At 38.2% G+C, this 21,312-nt stretch overlaps 1 protein-coding gene across 1 annotated transcript in view; it reads right to left on the bottom strand.

Annotated features, from left to right (window-relative positions):
* Positions 1-1,780: 1,780 nt before the first annotated feature.
* Positions 1,781-21,312, bottom strand: part of LOC121859754 (titin-like) — a 206,917-nt gene continuing 187,385 nt past the window's right edge. Inside the window, 23 exon segments of the mRNA XM_042356741.1 lie at positions 1,781-3,101; positions 4,609-4,708; positions 6,097-6,302; positions 6,958-7,155; positions 7,583-7,687; positions 10,540-10,845; positions 10,973-11,278; positions 13,280-13,433; positions 14,180-14,316; positions 14,512-14,800; positions 15,092-15,257; positions 15,447-15,570; positions 15,970-16,105; positions 16,254-16,294; positions 16,297-16,365; positions 16,562-16,716; positions 16,920-17,041; positions 17,435-17,527; positions 17,890-17,985; positions 18,227-18,454; positions 18,850-18,959; positions 19,781-19,949; positions 20,124-20,208. Coding sequence (XP_042212675.1) covers positions 2,908-3,101; positions 4,609-4,708; positions 6,097-6,302; positions 6,958-7,155; positions 7,583-7,687; positions 10,540-10,845; positions 10,973-11,278; positions 13,280-13,433; positions 14,180-14,316; positions 14,512-14,800; positions 15,092-15,257; positions 15,447-15,570; positions 15,970-16,105; positions 16,254-16,294; positions 16,297-16,365; positions 16,562-16,716; positions 16,920-17,041; positions 17,435-17,527; positions 17,890-17,985; positions 18,227-18,454; positions 18,850-18,959; positions 19,781-19,949; positions 20,124-20,208 — 3,589 coding nt within the window. The 3' untranslated portion in view covers positions 1,781-2,907.

Below are 21,312 nucleotides of genomic sequence, written 5' to 3'. Positions count from 1 at the left end.
AGCCCACATCGGGGCCTGGGGGGCAAAAATGTAGTAATAATAGTAATAATAATAACAATAATAATAATAATAATAATAATAATAATAATAATAATAATAATATTAATAATAATAATAATAATAATATTATTAATAATAATAATAATAATTATAATAATAATAATAATAATGAAGAAGAAGAAGAAGAAGAAGAAGAAGCAGAAGAAGAAGAAGAAGAAGAAGAAGAAGACCAAATAAAAATGAGAATCAAGAGTGAGAAACAATATATGTATGTTGTGTTGTCAATAGTAAGAGAAACAATTTGAGACCCTGCAAGTGTGTGTAAATGAGGCAGAAAGACAGATCAGCAACCTGGAACTTGGTCACAATTTTTTTGGTCTCATATGGCAGCAGGGTCTACCATTATACAACACATTATTCTTCCAATATCTTCCCAGGCGGTAGTACCTCCCTGTTTGGTAGTTGCCTCCTACCCACTCACCTCACAGGTAGTTGGTACTAGGCGTCAGGATATCACCAACTTCATCATAGATAGCTATATTTCATGTGTTTCTCTAATAATGGGTGTTTACTTCCGTACAGTTAATGTTTTTTTTATTTATGGGGAATAGCCCACCAGGGTACAGGTCACCAACCACAACGGGGCCCGGGGCTACCATTGTCAAGGTAATATTGTTAATAATTTCTGAGAGAAACAAACGTCAAAGATTATTGTATTTATATTAACTTTTAATTTAGTATTTGAGATGAATATATTTGACTGAATACTAGAGTACCAACCAAAAGAATTATCATTGAATGTTTGATTGTGGAAGAGCTTGCCCTGTAAAGTTCCTTCCTCACACAATACTACTGTACTATCAAGACGTGCCATTAAGTCTGATATACAAGTTTTATTAAATGTTGACAGTTCACTCTTTCTCATCAACAGTGTTCCAACAATAATTTTCATTTTAGAACTTTAATCCAAACACTCCTTGAGCCTCGCCCCTCAGCACCAGTCATTGCTCCTCCCTCAATAGTTACATCATGCTGGTATTTTCCTCCAGTCTTCCAATAGTAAAATCACAAAATTTTCCTTCATTCGCCGTCATTCACAGATTCTTAATAAGGTGCCTTTTGTTGTGGTATTATCCACTTTCAAGGCTTTAATATTTTACTCCTATATTCTCTTTATACATTACAGTTCATTATTGTCCTACAGGGCATAAGGTAAAATTCTGAGGCGTTTGAAACTAAATGCCTCAGTCATTGCTCAAGGGTTCAGTTTATAATGTTAGGTCCATCTCGTGTCTCAAGTGTTCCTAACATTCTTTTTCTCACTAACCTCTAGCTGCATCCTTCTTCATAAATTTATCTATTTCTTGAGGCGTTACATTACTTACTATAATATATATATATATATATATATATATATATATATATATATATATATATATATATATATATATATATATATATATATATATATATATGAGACCTCGTATTTATTTATTTACATCTGCACTATATATATTTATCGGCAGTGTTGCTATCATCCACAATTTGATAATTTTTCTTGTTTTGCTTCATCAACCCTGACTTGAATCATAAACCTTTATTTAGAAACAGTTGCAAACCACATATCAGATCAGGTGGGTTCAAGCCTAAAAGCAACCGGCCAAAACTCTAATGAGGAAGACATTTAAATTGTCATGGTTTCTACTGGTTCATTAAGTATCTTCACGTCACGTCTTGTCTAGTTGTTTTCAGGTGTTAGGAAACAAGAAAATAGACCTTGTCCTCTAAACAGTTTATTGCCAATCTACACAACAAGCCTATAACATGGCAGCCAAGTGAGTTGCTACTGGGTCACAGTAAGGTGGTATAAGAAGTAGTTGCAGCAGCTTCGTAACCTGCTAATAGCATATCTCACTTGGCCTTCTTAGTATGCTGGCACTGGTCAACAAACCAAAGTGGTTCTTGTAGTCGGGCCAAAATGATGGAAGTTTTAGCAGCAGCAGTATGGCACCTGATCTACAAAATCCACTACGATTTGCCAACCAAACCAAAATTTTTGGAAAATAAATAAGGTAACACAAGAAAAAGAACAATAGATATTTCCTTATGCAAGCACTCAGCCGACTTAGGTAAGTTCGCATATCACAGTACATTCACAACAAAACAGCTAAGGGTCATACAGTGTGTAATTGAGTAATGATACACTGACATTTGAACATTCGCGTTCAGATACTAATATTCATGATTATACATAATCCTGAGTCGCGGTCAGACAATACAATGACGTATTTATACAGTACACAAAAATAGGGATTCATTTATCAAAGTCGTTGAGAGTTGTACAGCCACAAGATTTTGGTCCACGGGTTGGAATCTCGGCTTATAAAGGCAGCAGTAAAATGTTTTAATTATTACATCATAAGCCACAGGTAATATCACAGCTGGAAACTTCCGGGTCTTTTCTTACTTTGTGCACAGGTGAACATCTCAGGGTAATGATGATGACTTTGTAAAAACAAGACCAGAGCGAAAGGTTCCCACTGGGACCTCCAGGACCGAATACCTTATGGCGAACAAGTCTTCTCTAATGTGCGGCCTCCGGCACCCCTCATATACGAGGACACCTGGAGTCGTAACAGTAAACATAGTCGAGAATCACTGAAAAATCTTATGTTCATCAGTAAATAGTAAATACAACTTCAGTTCGCAAAAAAGGGCTTTCTCCATAACAGGAATGAGAGTGGACACCAATCCATGACCTGTCCATAAATGGGGAGAGTATTCTCCATATTCGGTAATATACATTAACAGAAATTAACAAATAAAAAGTATATTTTCAACAATACAGTATTTAAATAAAGGACTCATATTTAAAAATTATAATAAATATATTTAAGATATAAAGTATTATTTTTTCTCGTCAAATTTCTCCATGCCACGATGCCATACTTTGAAGAAGTACTCGTCCCTATTGAGGAGACGACCGCGAGCATACGAGTAGATATCAGCATCCATGCCGGCTTCCCGCATCCACGAGAGGGTCTCTGTCGTAGAGTATGACAGCGAGGGGGCGTTGTCATCCTCGGGCAACTCCGTGAAGTCTGCACCAAGGACCAAGTAGATTACAGGGATACCCAGATGTGCAACCGAACTCCACCACAGCATTATACAGTAAAGTATAGTCAAATGATAGGTAATCACTGCTTCACCACATAAATGGCTTATTTGAACCCAAAGTCTTATAATGAAGAATGAAATTTAAGGGGAAAGTCGAAATAGTGGAAAATACGTAACATTAATATTATATTAAATGATTAGTTAGCAAGCATGAACGGCACTTTTTCTCCCAAGTCTCGCAAATCTTATTAGAACCTGGACCAAAAAAAATCAGTGATTAGCAGTCAAGACAAGCAACGTTCAGGATATACTGTCAAATTCCTACCTTAAATTTAGATATTTTATATCTTTCAAAATATAAAAACCTGATCACATCTGCACAAGCAAAACACATACATAAACATGCAGTTACATTTTATTACAGGTATTTTCAATGCAAAATAATTATCGTACTCTTTTATAATTAACAACTATCAATTTCCTTAGATTATAAATTTGGATATGTTAGCTGTGGATGAAAGCAACTGGACAGGAGACGTGACACACTTTCTGTTCTTTCCTAGTATTTTTTTTTTATTTATTATTAATGAATAATTATTAGCTGAGCTGCATCCAACAATGCTGGTAATTTTGACCTTCATTGCTAGTAGGCTGGATGGGTGAGGGCATTGGAGGAAGGTGGCTTTCTTATATCTTAACAGTTAATAGAGTTGAGTCAGCATCGCAAAGCGTTCATATATGTGTCTTCACCAAGCACACAGAGGGCTCATTAGTTAACAGTAAGTTGAGCAGCAAATAAATATATACCCTAATTATAAAACGTTGTCTGTAAATGTTTGTTTATAATCATTAGTAAACTGAATTTTATGAAGTGCAAACTATAAAAACATGCATTCTATGTAGGACAAAATATATTCGACTAATGAACTGACATATATTACAGAACAAACATATTAATAGAAGGAACAGTTAGGTTATTAATGAAGAACTAAGTACAAGGGGATGTACAGGTGAAGGACCAGAGACAAACATAAAAGGAATCAAAATTATACTGTACGAGGAAAAAGTAAAATAGAGAGTAACCTGGACAATGGTAGAGGAAATACACAAAGAGAAAGAACTGAAATGTAAACAGAGTAAAGGAGGATCATGACTAGTTGGGACAAAAAGTAAAAGGGGGAGGAGGAGGGGGCAGAGGAACTTGGTGTTGTGAAAAACTGACGGGAGAAGAGGGATTAAATAAGCATGAAAAGAAAGGAAAAGAATAACAAGGCAAATAAGACATTTGAACTAAGTGTTACAACTAAAGAGATAAGAATATAAATGGTCTAAATTAACTGAATTAAAATAATACAGTTGATGCTGAATTGCAGATATCCAAATAAGGAAATATGAAAGTATTAAATAGAAACGAAGTAAAATGAGACACACGAGAGAGATGGAGAACACATAACACATGCCATGAGGGGGTCCTGCTGAAGGTGCACTTACCGGCTGGTCTGATAACCTTGACTGCCTCCTCGGTCTCCAATGGGTCACTAGCACCCACTTCATTACGAGCGAACACTCGCACGCAGTACTCGTGTTCCTCCTAGACAAGACAGATACACAATTATTTACAGTTAGGTATTCGTTCACACTGTGGTTATAAATATATATTCACATTTTCTTGGTATACGTGGGTGTTCTGCAAAGGTATTCCCATTAACCCTTTGGCTGCGGGAGACTATAGAGATTTACCCAATTTACCCTTATAATTTCACACAGAAGTACATCAGCCAACAGCAGTCTGCCAGTTCCTTAAAGCCATTCGCCGACACACTCCCCAGTCACATACCACTGCTCCCTAGATGTCTATTCCCCTCACTTTAGTACTTCCTTCCAACCATCCACCTCTGAATTGTACACTCTTTCGTTCTGACAATCTGTTACTTCTCATTATCTCAATATGTCCAAAAAGCCTTGAAGCAGCCCTGGTTAGTGCTCTGGCCAACACTCTCTTCACCTCCACGTCTCCTTATTCTCGTGTTTCTTAATTTTCACATTCTGTTCATCTCACGCCCTGCTTCTTCCCCTTGCATCCAGTCCATGCTTCACGCCCATGCAATGTAACCACTTCAATCATTGTCTCCGATAATACAATTCCTTTTCTCCAATTACTTTCTTTCTCTCAGTTACTCTATGGTTCATCACCCACTATTCCACTTACTGACACATTTACTTCCACATACCTGAAACAACACACCTCCTTCATTTTTTTTCCCAGGATAAAATTAATTTCTCCCCGTCTTACTTCTCTTACTATTTTCATCATTTTGTCTATATTCAGTATTAACTTTCTCCTACTAAACATTCTTCCAACTTATTCACTAAGATTTAAAAATTTTCTAAATCACCCAACATCACTTTGTCACCTGTAAAAACCTATTGACTCACCTCCCATTTACATCACTTATTCCTATTACTAAAAGTATCGTAATTCGATACATAGATTCTCTTAATTCTAACTTATCCAATTTCTTGTATAAAGGAAGCCCATATTTGTTCTCATTTACAAGATAATGTATTTTAAATGTGTGTGTGTGTGTGTGTGTGTGTGTGTGTGTGTGTGTGTGTGTGTGTGTGTGTGTGTGTGTGTGTGTGTGTGTGTGTGTGTGCGTGTGTGTGTGCGTGTGTGTGTGTGTGTGTGTGTGCGTGTGTGTGTGTGTGTGTGTGCGTGTGTGTGTGTGTGTGCGTGTGTGTGTGTGTGTGTGTGTGTGTGTGTGTGTGTGTGTGTGTGTGTGTGTGTGTGTGTGTGTGTGTGTGTGTGTGTGCGTGTGTGTGTGTGTGTGCGTGTGTGTGTGTGTGCGTGTGTGTGTGTGTGTGTGTGTGTGTGTGTGTGTGTGTGTGTGTGTGTGTGTGTGTGTGTGTGTGTATCTATATCACCTAAAATTTATGTTTCCTCATACATGTCGTCAGTAAACTTCAGCACCGACTCACCTGTAGCTCCTTAATGTGTAACCTGGTGAAGTTGGCTCCGACCTGACCAACTTCAATCCACATCGTTCTCTTGATGTCTCTGATGGCAATAATGTAGCCGAGCAGAGGCGCTCCACCGTCGCTCTCAGGCGCTCCCCATTCAATCATCAGACTGTTGGGGCCAGTAGGACGCACCTCCAGAGGTGCAGTTGGTGGTGAGGGAGGAGCTGGAGGCACAACAGAAAGATAAGTGACTTGCCTCAAGAAAGAGCTTTGTCATTACTATGATAGACTGATCCATTTATTTCAAGAATACTTTTGTCTACAAGGCTACTAAGGGCTCCAGTCGTGTAACTAACTGATAGTGGTGCGTGATACCCCTGCATTGTACTTTCCTCTAACCATTATTCAAATATATGGAATAATATGGACCACGACACAATCTTTTTCATCCAGGATTTTTTGTTTTAATTTCCTGCTTAATGCCGAGTGCCCTACATTCCCTGTCATTTAGTCATTCTTACTAATGCAATAGCTGAACCTTCTTTACGAGGATAGTCCCTTTCTACGAAAACGCCCCTGTAATTACAGTTCTTTCATAATTATGTGTGCAATGTTGAAATACAAACTGCCCTCACATATCATTATAAACACATCAACAGTAATATGCTAAATACTGTATTCCTCTCTCCCGCTTAGAAAATATAACCAAGCTTGCAGTCATTCCCTGGCAGCCAGTTGTAAGTGCTGTTGCTATTTCCATCTATTTCTGTGGTTCAGCATCTAGGGTCTTTAAATAAGTACTCTTAGTAAGTCGATATACTACACAACAACTCTTAACAATTAAAGAAGGTAATTCTTCCTATTCTGGAGGTGACTTACTGGCGTGAGTCTTTAGCCTGACTTGTTCTGTCATGGCGGCCTCTAAACTGAGACCAACAGGGTTCTCGGCGAATACTCGGAACTCATACTCGGACTTCTCCCTCAGGTTCTCCACGCAGTACAAGGTGACGGAGGCGTCGACAGTGTCCACCTTCTCCCACTTCTTTTCTGTCGTTAGTCGCCGCTCTATCACGTAGCCTGAAGTGGTCAAGGTTATATATAACATATGCTTTCTTAACCTGACATACTTGTCAGTGTCAAGAATAGAGTAATAAATATAATCATTTTGTTCCTCCGGTTAACATTTATGCTCAGGTGATATATTTAATCTGCTCAGGTGATTTCTTATATAATGTTGATAATTAAGCTCCAATTGGCGAGTATGTTGATAATGCATGTCTCCAACTATTACTCACGGGACAGCTTTCCCTCACTGTGTGGATATATAACTCGCAGGCGACATTGTTTGAACCTACTCAGTTACTGAATATGAAAAAGTCATTAACAAGTAAATTTATATTTCGTCATTGCTACATTTATCTCCAAAATTCTTTGCTTAAGCTCATAACATAATTCAGAGTTGTATTTGAAACAAGTTGTGGAGTGTCATGGTTGATGATCTTACCCATAAGGTCAGCTCCTCCAGTGGTTGTCGGAGGCGCCCAGGCGAGAGTGACGGTCTTGGTGGTCACGTCGATCACTTGTAGACTGTTAGGCTTGGACGGAGGAGCTACATAAAGAGAACGTAATAATAATGTATGGGACACTTAACGTTAGGTGAGTGGCCACATTTTGATGAACAGAAGTTATGAACGGCTAACAGTGGAGCCATGATGATTGTGAGGCGGAGGTTGAATTATTGCTGTTATTTTGTCAATAAGGAATTTCTTTTCATGATTATCATAGGACAAATTTGTGATAAACAACAGATTATTTAAGATTATTCTCAGGTAAGTAAGCGTCTAAATAATAATTGTCCGCTAAAATGTAATGGACTGCATATTTTAAACATTATTAGCACTCACATTAGTTATAAAAATATAAATATTATCTAGATGAACAGAAGCACTCCTGTAAATCACTAGATTTAAAAGCGAATCAAAAACAAGAATACAATACCCTCAAAGCAAAGCAGCGAACACGTAAATTAGAAATGTCGGTTAAAGCAAAAATAAGAAAAGAAAAAACAACACTCCTTGGCATAAAGATTAGACAAATTCACTCTCCATTATCGGGTTAATAAAGCTCGATCACGGCTCCATGAAGCTTCCAGTACATGACTTACTTAAATGTTTGTACCTCGTAACATAACTTGGCAAGGAAGGTGAAGTACGTGAGAAAAACTGAGGATGAGATACGAGGCCTTATGTCAAGACACCGTATATACTAGGAGAACAAAGAGGTAGCTTGCCCATATGGAATCACCGGTGCTAGCATTGTGTCCCCTCCGAAGTGTCTCGCTTGATTAGTTCAGTTGTAGCACAGTCCCATGTGTTAGTTGATGTATATTAATAGCAACACCGTAATATCTCATTCAGAGTATGCCAATGTTTTCAAGACAAGAATTGGACCAGCCTAAGAGATACCAAAGGCTGCCATTCCTCCTCGGTCATGAACCACACAAGTGCCAGTAAGTGCCCGGGTAAATCTGAGTGCGAAGTGATTTTCTTGACTGTCAACGTTACCTGTTGACTAATATATCTTACACATAAGGGTAATGTATGCAAGTATTTGGGAAAGTCAGAGAGAGAAAGGAATACAGAGATATAAGAATATGCAATCTGCAATGTTTGCATGCATGTCTTCATTGTAACAATACTTCATGCGTTCCTCAAGCGCAAAGGAGGGAAGGAGCCGGAACATTGTCCTCCTGATAGTGTGTGTGAACAAGTTGTTAATGTGGACAGTACTGTATCTTGACTTTTGTAAAGCACATGTTGTTTTAAGATCTTAGTTACATCGAAAGTCAAATTATGGTGACAGCATTTAATATAACAATAAATCTGATCACGCAGACTGTCAATTCTAAGCCAGTATGACACGTTGTTTTATTTGCAACAAACAATTGACGGCCAAACAAGATGTGTCACTGCTCATCATGTAGCAACAGGAGATAACTACAGTATTAGTCAACATGTTCTGCTCCTTCCCTTCTGGAACTTCCTCATGGATGCAACATGCTGCAGACCGGCATACTGAGACTTCCCATGGATGTCCAGGCTAATTTGCCATACAGGTACAAAAGGACCTTGATCATAGTGTGACGCCCCATACTAAGATATATTCACCGTAAAGCTAAAATCTTTTTGAATAAAATTACTGTACAATTATCAATCAAAACTTATCGGGAAAGAGATAATTAAGACTATGTAAAATGACACAAAATGAACTTCCTCTACATCTCTTACTAAGATCACAATATACTATACTGTAATTGTTTAATCCCCTAAAAGGTTATAAAGGACAGACAATATTTACCTTAATGCATAAAGAATCTCGTGAAATATTAAAAATAAGAAAGTATTTATCGCTAAATTCTGTACCAAATTTTCATTTCCAAGAGAAATCTATATCTACTTTAAATTTGGAATATTTTCTTTAGTATATTTACATTTCATTCTCAAATGTCTGCATCTATGAATTAGATTGCTTGATAATTCGCCTCAAACATTACTCATTTTTTTTCACAATTGGGTCTTCTGTTTGTACTGTAAGTTATGTAAAAACATTATCATTCTTACCGAGTTATTGGCCAGCGATCTGTGGTAGGTTATAGGCCGTGTATCTGTGAGGTGTAAGAGTTAAAGTGTTTTATATGGGATGACGGTCGCCTTACTCTGGCCCCCAGGTTCATTCATTGTTCAAGTTGCACGGCCTCCACCAGGATTAGACTGTGATGGTGACTATAAAATCTATCTAACTTTGTTACTCTGATGATAATTGATATAGTGCTGAAATTAGTGACTGTTTTAAAATGAATGTCAAGCCTGTAGTGTTAATGCAAGTTGGACTTGTACACTAAAGAGTATCTACTAAAGCAATGAGCATGAGAGGAAGGCTAGGGAGAGACAAGACCCATGGAGGAATGTCTGTGTCAACTTCTTAGCGGACCAGTGGGGGTCTCGGGGGAGTTACTGCCACTAGCCGCCACGGAGGTTGCAAGGTGTAGACAAAGACAGTGGCAGTAACTCCCCCGGCACTGAGTCTTCATGCTCGCCCCAGGTCATGCTGCCTCTCTACGGCGGTGGTGCTGCCACGGGTCAGCTACAGTGTATGGTGTGTTCTGGTCATGACGTCAGTTGTGTCTTGTGACGTGACCACAGTGTCATGTGAGGGCAAACGCCCTGCCGAACTTTCTCACAAAGCTGTGATTTATCCAGGCTACTTTATGTTTATCGCTGATACTTAAACCAGTATGATGATGTAGTTTACTAAATTATAATTTGTTTTATGGATAGAAAATTGATTACGACAAACAGGTAAGTGTTGAGTAATATATCTTATCGGCAGAGCGAGTGCATGGTTGTGTGTGCCCCCGGCTAGCTCCACGTGGGCAGTACCCCAGCCACGTGCTCTACTCACTGATCTTCTTGCCTGCTGTGATCGGCTCTTCCGGTTGCAGCGGTGGACTTTGGCCGACTGCATTATATGCATATACCCTGAAGTAGTAAGATGTTCCCTTTTTCAAGCCAGTGACTTCTATTTCTGTAACAGTGGATGCCGTCTGGCCGACCTTGGACCAGGCCTTTTTGGTGGACTCGCGTTTCTCCAGTACGTAGTGAGTGATGGAGGAGCCGCCATCAGAGTCGGGTTCATCCCAGTGTAGTAGTAACGATGACTCAGTAATGTTGCTCACATCGAAGGGCCCAATAGGTGGTCCAGGTTTGTCTGGAAAATTAGAGACGTTAAGAAAGGAAATGCCTCAACTCAGATTTGAATACCATCTACATATTGTAAACATGAACAGTACGAGTGAGTAAAGTATCAGTTTACCACACACAAAACGTGTACTTACCGAAGGGACTCTTAAGAATGATTGTCTCTGAAACCTCCAGAGAGTCAGAAAGACCAAAGGCATTAAGAGCAAACACCCTGAAGAAGTACTCGTGGCCATCCAGCAGTTCGGTTACCGTGTACGTTCTCACATCTGGACCAACTTCGGCCACCTTATGCCATTGTTTTTGTGACTTCTCCAGTTTCTCGATATAATAGGACGTGATCTCCATTCCTCCGTCATATGGTGAGGCTTGCCAAGTGAGATTAAGGGAAGCAGAACTCACGTCGCTCACAACAAGAGGACCCATAGGTGCGGCTGGTCGCTCTGTTAGGGAAGAAGATTGTTACTAAATCTTGTCATGGTTTTTTGACATCCTTCAGAATACAATACTGTACTATTTTAAAGAGATACTGATTCTCTTATGCACAGTTCTTTACTACTACTACTACTAATACTACACACTACCAACTGTTCCATCTACAGACCTCTTCAGCAAAACATAATATATGAGTTAATGTAGCGAGTATCAGCCCCAGCAGAGAATATATTAAATTAACTGGTCAAGTAAAAGTCATTTATTTTACTCTTTCTTATAAACTTTGCGAAGAATTCCAACAAATTCGTCTATTTTCAAATATCTTAAAAGAAAATACACCAGATTTATTCTTGGCTGAAGAAATGAAGCAAATACAAGATGCAGTATTAGAGAAAAGAGAATACGTAAATAAATAGGAAAAAACGATTAAAAAAACTTATGCACCAAATAAGAAAAGAGACATGAAGGAAAATGAAAAAGATGAATGAATAAGCCAATAATGTGCACAATATATGCAAAGATAAGACTAATGACTGTGACTGAGGGACGAGGAGAATGTGTCAGTATCAGACGGAACACACTTCAGCTTCAGTGTAACAACAACAGAATTTAGGTACGATTAGCGTATGAATTTTGGCTTTAACGTTAACATCAATATTAAAAGGCGAGTGCTAGTGAACCTCGTATAATATAATATAATAAAAAGGTAGATTGCAGGGTTTTTTTTACTATTTATAATTTTTTTTCAAACAGTGCCTCTTGTTGTCATGATTGTGGGTGAGGATTATAGGCACCTTTATCACAATATGACATCAGTAATGGAGAATATTAATGTTCCGAGTTTACAGTTTAGGAACTCAAATAAAAATGGGTACTGTATTATACCTCAAGTACAAGAGTTACGACAGCCAGATGGATTTTAAAGGGTAGAAATCTTTGATATGGTAAATTGTATGTATTTATGTATTACTTTCAACAGTTAATTTACCATAATGGCATATCTATATATGTTTGGGATGATATAGAGAAACACTTTTAGTTTGTGATATGGTCTAGACTTTAAGTACAAGTGTTTTACTTAAAATCTGACACTGCAAGCTGGGACAAAGCAAGTTGGGGGGATGTTCTGTTGTTGCTGTTGGGGATAAAATGAACTGAAAGAATAATGGAAAAATAATATTAAATAAATAATAATTTGTAAGTTAGCTAGTGCAAAAATATATAGCTGCTGCACGAGTTAGTAAAAATGTGTGTTGCATGTTGATAGTTATTGCAATAAGTTGGTAGCATTGTTGAGGTATAAAAATGGCAACACTTGTGGAAACATGTTGTCTGGTAACATGTGGTACAGAATGCAGGTTGGTAAAATTTGTAAGGCATTTAAGTTGGTAAGACTTGTACAGCATGAAGGTTGGCAACACTGTTAGAGCATGACTGTAACAACGTGTGCTGGTGTTATTACCCCTCTTGACTTCTTCTTCAATGACCTCAAGAGCGCAAACTTGGTACTCCTTCTCTTCCTCTGGTTGGTGGTAATGAAGACGTGTGTTAGGAGAAGGTGGTGTATCATAACAGTTGAGAGAGAGAAGTTAAAGCTACAAGGTTCTATTGACAGTAAACAAATAGTGTAAATACTGTACTGACTTCAGCTTCACTGACAAATGTTAATTATACTCTTCAAAGACAAGAAACAGAACAGTAATATAAAGAGTTAGTTCTGAGTCATATATTAATTATTATTTATTCTGTGTTAATAAAATATACAAAACCTTTCACCAGAATGATTAACGGTACTGAGCCAAGATTTCCTACTCTCGGCCATTTTGTGATAAATAATTATTAGTTAATTGTATACAAATAAGACATTTCACTAGCGTAAATATTGCAAATATTTATCGTCGTGATGTTTCATGGAAAAGACACATTTTGTGGCGCCAAAGACTTAAACACTGTAATGCTAAATAGATTCGAGGTTTGAATACGACCCTGGAAAATGACCAAAGACCTACCGACGACACGCAGGTTGAAGCTAAGTTGTGATCTGCCGGCGGAGTTCTCTGCGGTGAGAGTGTAAACAGCGGAGTCCTCTAGGGCCAGCTTGTGGATAGCGATGTCTGTCGATCCCTCGGACTCGTCTATGTGGATCACAATATGCGGCGTAGACTGTAGGAAGATGTGTTTTGGATGTTACAACATGAGATACTTTATACATCATCTAAAATTGTCGTATAAAGTGCAAAATGATGATAATATTTGAAGTGTCGTATTAGGGTTCTAGTTGACTTGAAACTGTTTATAGAAGCTGTGTGTGTGTGTGTGTGTGTGTGTGTGTGTGTGTGTGTGTGTGTGTGTGTAAAGTTGACTTTTGCAATGTATCTATGGGCTTTACAATAATTTACAGTACAATATAACAAATTTGGAGTATGTACAACAGACAAATGTGACAAATAAGATGCAAATATATGCAACGGGACAATAGAGTTTCAGCTAAGATACTGTACAGAATTGTGTATAATAGAAACAATTTCAGATATGTAATTTCACTAAACACTACTGTATATAATGTTAATTTCAGCCAATGAGACACTACATAAGCCTCATCCTAAGTATACTGCTTTATTTATAATTGCAAAAAATTATCAAGCATATAATGTTACTCAAATATAACAACATCTATTGAAAGGGTGAAAATATATAATTAAAAACCGTGATTTCCAATTAAAGGCAGAACAGAAAGTGGTATTTATTTCTAACCATTTGGATGTCTCACTCAGTAATGAAGGTGGCCAGTCAAAAGGGATAATGTATGACTACTTAAGCGATTCAAATGTAAGAAAGAGGAAACAAGAGGAAGGCCCAGATACACAAGTGTTTGGTCGTTGATGTCGGATATAATCCAAAAGACTTACCACGAGGGACTTTTCATTACGGGCCCAGGTAATCTTGGGTCGTGGATGACCAACCACCTGGATGGGCACGTGCCACTTCTCTCCAACAGTTAGACGCTGGCACTGTTGTTTCTCGTCGTACTCAAATCTGGGAGCCTCTGTATCAGAAACAAGAGAATATAAGTCTTGGTCTCGGATTTAAAACATTCAAACTTAACTAAACTTATGAAGTTAACAACCCTGTTTATTGTCAACCAAACACAAAGTGCCAATGACGGTATCTGTATTAAGCACAAAATAACTTTAAATAACAAGTATTCAGAAGATATTTGTAGATGAAATACGAGACGGACCTTGGATAACGACAGTAGCGGAGCACTCAGCCATGCCAGCTTCATTACTGGCACGACATGTGTACATGCCGCCAGAAGTCTCCATTGTTTCCTTGATGGTAAAGGTGGCTGTAAAGTTCTCATAACGTGTAATACCAGACACCGGCTTTCCATCCTTCGTCCATTCAATCTTGGGTGCAGGTGTGGCGGTGACAACACAGCGAAGGACGACCTCTTGGCGCAGGCCGGTCACCACAGCCTGTAGCTGCTCCTTCACCACCGGCGGCTCAGCAGTCACTGGTTCACACACCTGAATACACCAATAACGTCCAAAGTAGTTATACACTTTTTTATGGGATTCTAACATGTATACACCATCTTAAGAAACTATTCAGAAGAATTTGCAATCTCAATTTGACCGTTCTTATGACAGTACAACTTCATAAGACGAAAATGAATCCCCTCTATTCAGCAAAGGTAAGAGTAATGGATAATATAGTGCATAAAATGGATCAGTATTAGTGATACAAGAAACAAGTATCTGTCGTTATAAAATTCAGTCTAGGTTCACTGTTATCAGCTCACTACTCCCAGAACTTACCTTGACGTATCTGGAAGCATTAGACGCCTCAGATGTTCCAATTTCATTGACAGCAGACACCCTGAAGCAGTACTCCTCATGCGTGGTAAGTTTGGTGACGACAGTAGTTGACTCCGTAATCTTTTGTTGTTGATTGAATACAACCCACGTTGTTTCCTTCTTACTCCTAGAAATAGACACCACATATTGAGAATTAATTAGCTCTCTATAAAAAAAAATGAAAGTCTCCTTAAATTCACTATAGTTAATTATTGCAAACAATTAACACTATAAAGCAATTCATAAGAGTAAAGTGCATGTTGAAGTATTATGAAGGTGCAAAAGCAGACATAATAACCGTGGTGGAGCAACTTACATGTACTCAACAACATAATTGATGATGGTGCGGCCGCCATCCTCCTTTGGTATGGTCCAGTGAAGGGTGACGCTGTCGTTGGTCACCTTCATGGGCTCAGGCGTACCAGGTTGAGAAGGTTTGTCTGGCAGAGAGTTGGATTGTATTAGCGCATAAATAAACGCAACTTAACAACTATTACTAGATAACGAAGCTGACACGAACACACTTCCGGACACTCATATCTGTGATAAACACTTCAACCTTTCAAGGAGATATCTTACGAGACACGAGAACTACATATTAACTCTGAAAACCTGCCCAACACTGTACTGTATCTATGAACAATAACAACCTTCTCTCGAATTATGACATTATGTTTGAGTAAACCAATCTACGAGCAGAGAAAGTAAGGCATTACCCACCTAACAGCAGAGAAAGTACCCACCTAGCGACAGAGAAAGTTAGGACAGTACCCACCTAGCACCAGAGAAAGTTAAGACAGTACCCACCTAGTAACAGAGAAACCTAAAACAATACCTACCTAGCAGCTTGACGGTGAAGTCGGCATAAGCAGCACCACAGTCGTTGCATAGCTTGACCCTGTACTCCCCACAGTCAATGTTCTCTACCTGCCTAATGGTGATCGATGCCTCGAATTCAGATATGGTTGGCAGCAACTGTCAGGGATAGAAAAAATATATATATTAGAAATGTAATTTACATTTGACAGACACAAATACTTATGACATTATCATATACTTTGATCTTGTTCGCATTTTTTTCTCTCAGTAAATGTTTTTCATAATCAGAAACACGGATGCTTACTTTCTGACTGTGTTCTGTACTTAGAAGTTGGCCTGTGTGACATCCTTACCCTTGGTCACCACAACCTCTACCTTCTGGTGCTCCTTCAGGATCTTGGGAGCTGTCTCCATAACTGTAATTCACAGATAGGAATAAAAACCCATAAAATTATGGCCATAGAGTATTGAAATATATTAAATACTGTATTTGTGTTAATTATTGTACTCACTAAAACTGTGAAATATTTTGACTAATCATTAAACTATATACACATCTATCATGCTTTTCTCTCAACAATATATTCTTCATTAAAATTTCTCCATACTCACGGACAACATTCAGTACACATGAGGTCTTGAGGTTAGCCAGGACACATGAGTACTCGAAGGCATCAGCTTGAGTTACAGACTTAACAATGAGGATCCTCTTCTTACCCTCCTTCTTCATCTCGTACTTTTCAGAGGTACTCAGGTTTATACCACTCCTGTTGTTAGGGATGATATCGGTGAAGTTGTATGACTTGAGTTTATGTCATGAAACAGCTACTTTTTCATATACATATACAGAGTGATGAGTGAATTATATTGTACAATTTCAGATTTGAAGTTTATGAGAAAAATTATTAATTAATTACAACAATAACAAATACAAAATTCAGTCTCAAATAGTGAAGACTGGGTTGTTTACCTCAGCCATTTGACTTCATAGTCCTTTGTAATCTCCACGACGAAGGTGGCGTCCGTCTTGAAGTTTACATCCATCTGGGCTGGCAGCTTCTTCGAGAAGTCCCCTTCTACCTGAAGCTCAACCTGGATATAAACAGTTTTTGTTTTGACATTCACAACGCAACTCTGATTGTCATACGCAATATTTATATATATCCTAAGACAAAGTAAAGTGAAAGATACATCATATTTCTACTGAAGAGCATATAATTCAGCTAGACAGCTTTTAAGTAACATGACCATTGAACTCTACCTAAGACTGCAAAAATCTTTGTTGAAATTTTAAGAACTGAGGATTACTGTTGCTCAAAGAAGAGTTTGGTGTTCTTATCTATATTGCTTTACAACAGAGTAAGTGGTCAGGCCCTCTCACAATAGTACTAATTTATGCATCACACTGAGATGATTATCTGGATATACACCTTAACAACGTGAATGATATAACAATAACAGTAAGTTACATGTACAGTACAGTACCTTGAGTGTGGCGGAGCATTCACTCCTGCCCACCACAGCCCTGTACGTGCCGACGTCCTCAGGCTGGCAGTTGTAGACCATCAGTCTCTGCACCTGTTGATCACCATAAACAATGTTTTTAATCTACAAGCAAAGTTATGACACATTTAACTGCTATCTGATATAACTTTCTTTGTGCTAATACTCTGCTCTCAAGAGCTGAAGTGTCAGAGGCAGCGGGTCTAGAGCAGTACTTTGGTGTGAGTCTGGAGGACAATCCCCTCCCAGAAACTGAACAACCTTAACACAGAACTGAGTATGGTACAGCCTAACCCTCCTCTTTTCTCTTTGGATTTGCAATGGTTTCCAGAAACACGATTTTGCAAGGCAAAAAGAGGAAACGTGAAGAATCATTAAAGAGTACGGTCTCTGTATAGAACTAAAATCCAGATTGCAGATGAATCAGGGGATCTCACCTTGCCATCAATGGAGAGCTGATAGTGGTCAGAGAATCTGATTTCCTTACTGTCCTTATACCAGGTGATGACAGCATCACCCTTCGTCAACTCCACCTGTAAATTACGATCACAACATCAGTTTACCATAGACACCTATACTATACTATACTATACTATACTATACTATACTATACTATACTATACTATACTATACTATACTATACGGGGACATTCAGTATTTACAAACAATATTTAATGCAAAGTTTCTCATATGTATTTGCAGTAATACAAACACATGTTAAGAATATTACCAAGTAGCTACTCCATTGAAAGTTTGGATATGGTAAGTACTCACCTCCATAGTGGCCCTGTTGCCCTTGGAGACAACTTGGTCCTTCATTTTCCTCACTATCTCAGCAGGCAGCTCCCTGACGGTGAGCTCAGCAGTGCATTCCTGGTCACCCAGTACGCATGTGTACTCTCCTTCATCAGCGAGCGTGGCCTTCGGCAGTACCAACTTGCGGATATTACCCTCAGAGACTAACTTGAAGCGCTCGTGGTGCTCAGTAATTTCCTCGCCATCCTATTCAAGCAACAAGTTGGTGTTATCTAACTGATAAAATACATAGTTCATCCCAACCACAAAGAGCAAGTGTTACTTTACTATGCAAGTGAAAGTTGTTTAAGTTGTCGTAAAACTCTGTACTTAACGACCTCTTACTGTTTTACCATTAACAAGAAGTCAACAGGTATTCAGTTAGATGTTTTTAACCTTTCAAGAGACAAAGTCGTGTCTGGGTAACATAATTGTTCAAATATTTGTGCTGTTGTGTCCCCAAAAGTAACATCAAGTTATGTATTGGCATTCACATGAAAGTCAAATGTTCATGATTTACATAATATGTATATTAATAAACATATTATGTTTATTAATATAATCAGTTCTTATTGGGGAAGCATAAATAACCGGAGACCAACCTTGTGCCAAGTGACATAAGCCTTTTCAGTGGTGACTTCTACTTGTAGGACGGCTTGTTCTCTCTCCTGCACCTCCACGTCCTGAACCTTCTCGATGAAGTCATCAAGACCTGGTGAAGAATACCAAGATATATAAACCTAAACCTTTACTAAACCTCACCTTTCAACAAGATGATACATACATGATTCAAGCTCCACAAGACACCAATTTTATACTGAAATGTAATCAAACTTCAAAATTTCACAAAGAAAAAAAATTCAGTAGCCTTCAAGATTTTGAAACAAGGACATGTTGCCAATGTATTTTACTCACAACACAGTATTAAGCTATTGACTGACTCAAAACACAGTATAAAGCTATTGACTGACTCACAACACAGTATTAAGCTAATGACTGACTCACAACACAGTATTAAGCTAATGACTCACCCACAACACAGTATTAAGCTAATGACTGACTCACAACACAGTATTAAGCTAATGACTCACCCACAACACAGTATTAAGCTAATAACTGACTCACAACACAGTATTAAGCTAATAACTGACTCACAACACAGTATTAAGCTAATAACTGACTCACAACACAGTATTAAGCTATTGACTGACTCACAACACAGTATTAAGCTAATGACTGACTCACAACACAGTATTAAGCAAATAACTGACTCACAACACAGTATTAAGCTAATAACTGACTCACAACACAGTATTAAGCTATTGACTGACTCTCAACAGTATTAAGCTAATGACTCACCCACAACACAGTATTAAGCTAATGACTGACTCACAACACAGTATTAAGCTAATAACTGACTCACAACACAGTATTAAGCTAATAACTGACTCACAACACAGTATTAAGCTAATAACTCACCCCTGACATTATAATGCATTACATGAATGTTTTATACAGAACAAGTCTTCTTACCCTTGACGGTGAGGTTGCAGAAGGTAGACTGGGTGTCGAAGGTGCATTGGTACTTGCCGGTATCGTTGGTAGTGGCTGAGTGAATGACCAGTCGGTGAGTAAGACCTTCCTGTTCAATGGCTACGTTCTTATTGGGTTTGATTTCTGTCTTTCCCTTAAGCCATTTACACTGTAGGGACAGAAGTAAAGTGGCATTAAAGATAAGTGATGTTTGCGGCGTTCGGTCTTCATGTAAGATTTCTGAGTAAACACTTATGAATGGTTATTGTCTCCAGAATAAAATCTCTCGCAGAAGGTGTACATTATTTCTCTCAAAGAACTCTGGGTGTTTGATATTTCGTACCTGCTTCTCCTTGGAGGTGCGGCACTCGAGGACTACTTCTGAATTCTCGTCCACCACACAAGACTCGAGGCCACGCTTGAAGGTGCTGCAAGGTAATAATAGATTAATGAAAGCCTTTGTTATTGGGTGAGACTAAACCCAGTATTACATAGAGGAGAGAAAGAGAGAGATTTCTTTTCTCATTTTATTGCTTGGTGGTACAAGTTCGCTGAGAACCGGCTTTAGTCGAACCGAAGATGCACACTAAGTTATAAGGAGTCAGCAACTGAAAAATCGTCATTATTCCCGTCAAAATGGACTTTTCAATATAAAAAAATAAATTATGATCTCTTAATTACTAACTTGCAGATGAAGTGTAAGGCATATGAGTAGATTACATGAGATATAAACCATCACGTTTAAATTTATAGATCTAAAATTTATCTTTACTAGAATAATTATATTTGGATTATATGATATTCCGTTTTTTCCTATTATCTACAGAATGGAGTTGGTAGCTTTCAAATTATAAAAGTTTTGTAGGAAAGTGATTATAGGTTACAGAAATATTAAACTCCATTCATATATCTTAAATACCTTACACTAATTCATGCCAATATTATAAATATTTCTCTTCCAGTGTTGCATAAAAATAATATATGTATACACACCCAAAAATATATAAAATAAAAATTAAATTAAATATATACGAAACATTACAGACTCGGTGAGTAAAAACAGAGGTTTTAAAAATTTGCCATTTGTGACAAGGAGGACGTGCGTGTGCAATAGTGAGGAGCGGGTACTTACACAATGTCGACCCCCACGGTAACATTAGCCGAATGGGAAGACTTGCCAACTTTGTTAGTTGCTGTGCATGTGTATTTGCCAGAGTCTTCCTTGGGTAGGACGTTGCGTATTTCAAGCACTGCTAACTCCTCCTGGAAGGTCATGACCACATTCTTCTCCACCTTGAGTTTCTTGCCATTCCTGGAGGCAATAGCGTGGTAGGAGGCCGCGTCAGCATTAGCAGGGAGGTTAACTAAATAATTTCATTGGGGAAGGTTTCCGTATTCAGAGTAATTTGTAACAATATTTTATTTTAGTTAATGTGCTGGGGGTTTAAGGGGGAATCTTATGTTGTTTTAGGGTAGTTGCTTTAAAGCAAAATAAAATGCAATGTGCTTTTTTATAAAACTCAAATAACGGC

Source organism: Homarus americanus, unplaced genomic scaffold (genome assembly GCF_018991925.1).
Source record: "Homarus americanus isolate GMGI-L3 unplaced genomic scaffold, GMGI_Hamer_2.0 scaffold27231, whole genome shotgun sequence".
NCBI lineage: Eukaryota > Metazoa > Arthropoda > Malacostraca > Decapoda > Nephropidae > Homarus > Homarus americanus.
Note: the sequence above shows the minus strand (reverse complement) of the source record. Positions and strands in the feature narration are given on the sequence as shown.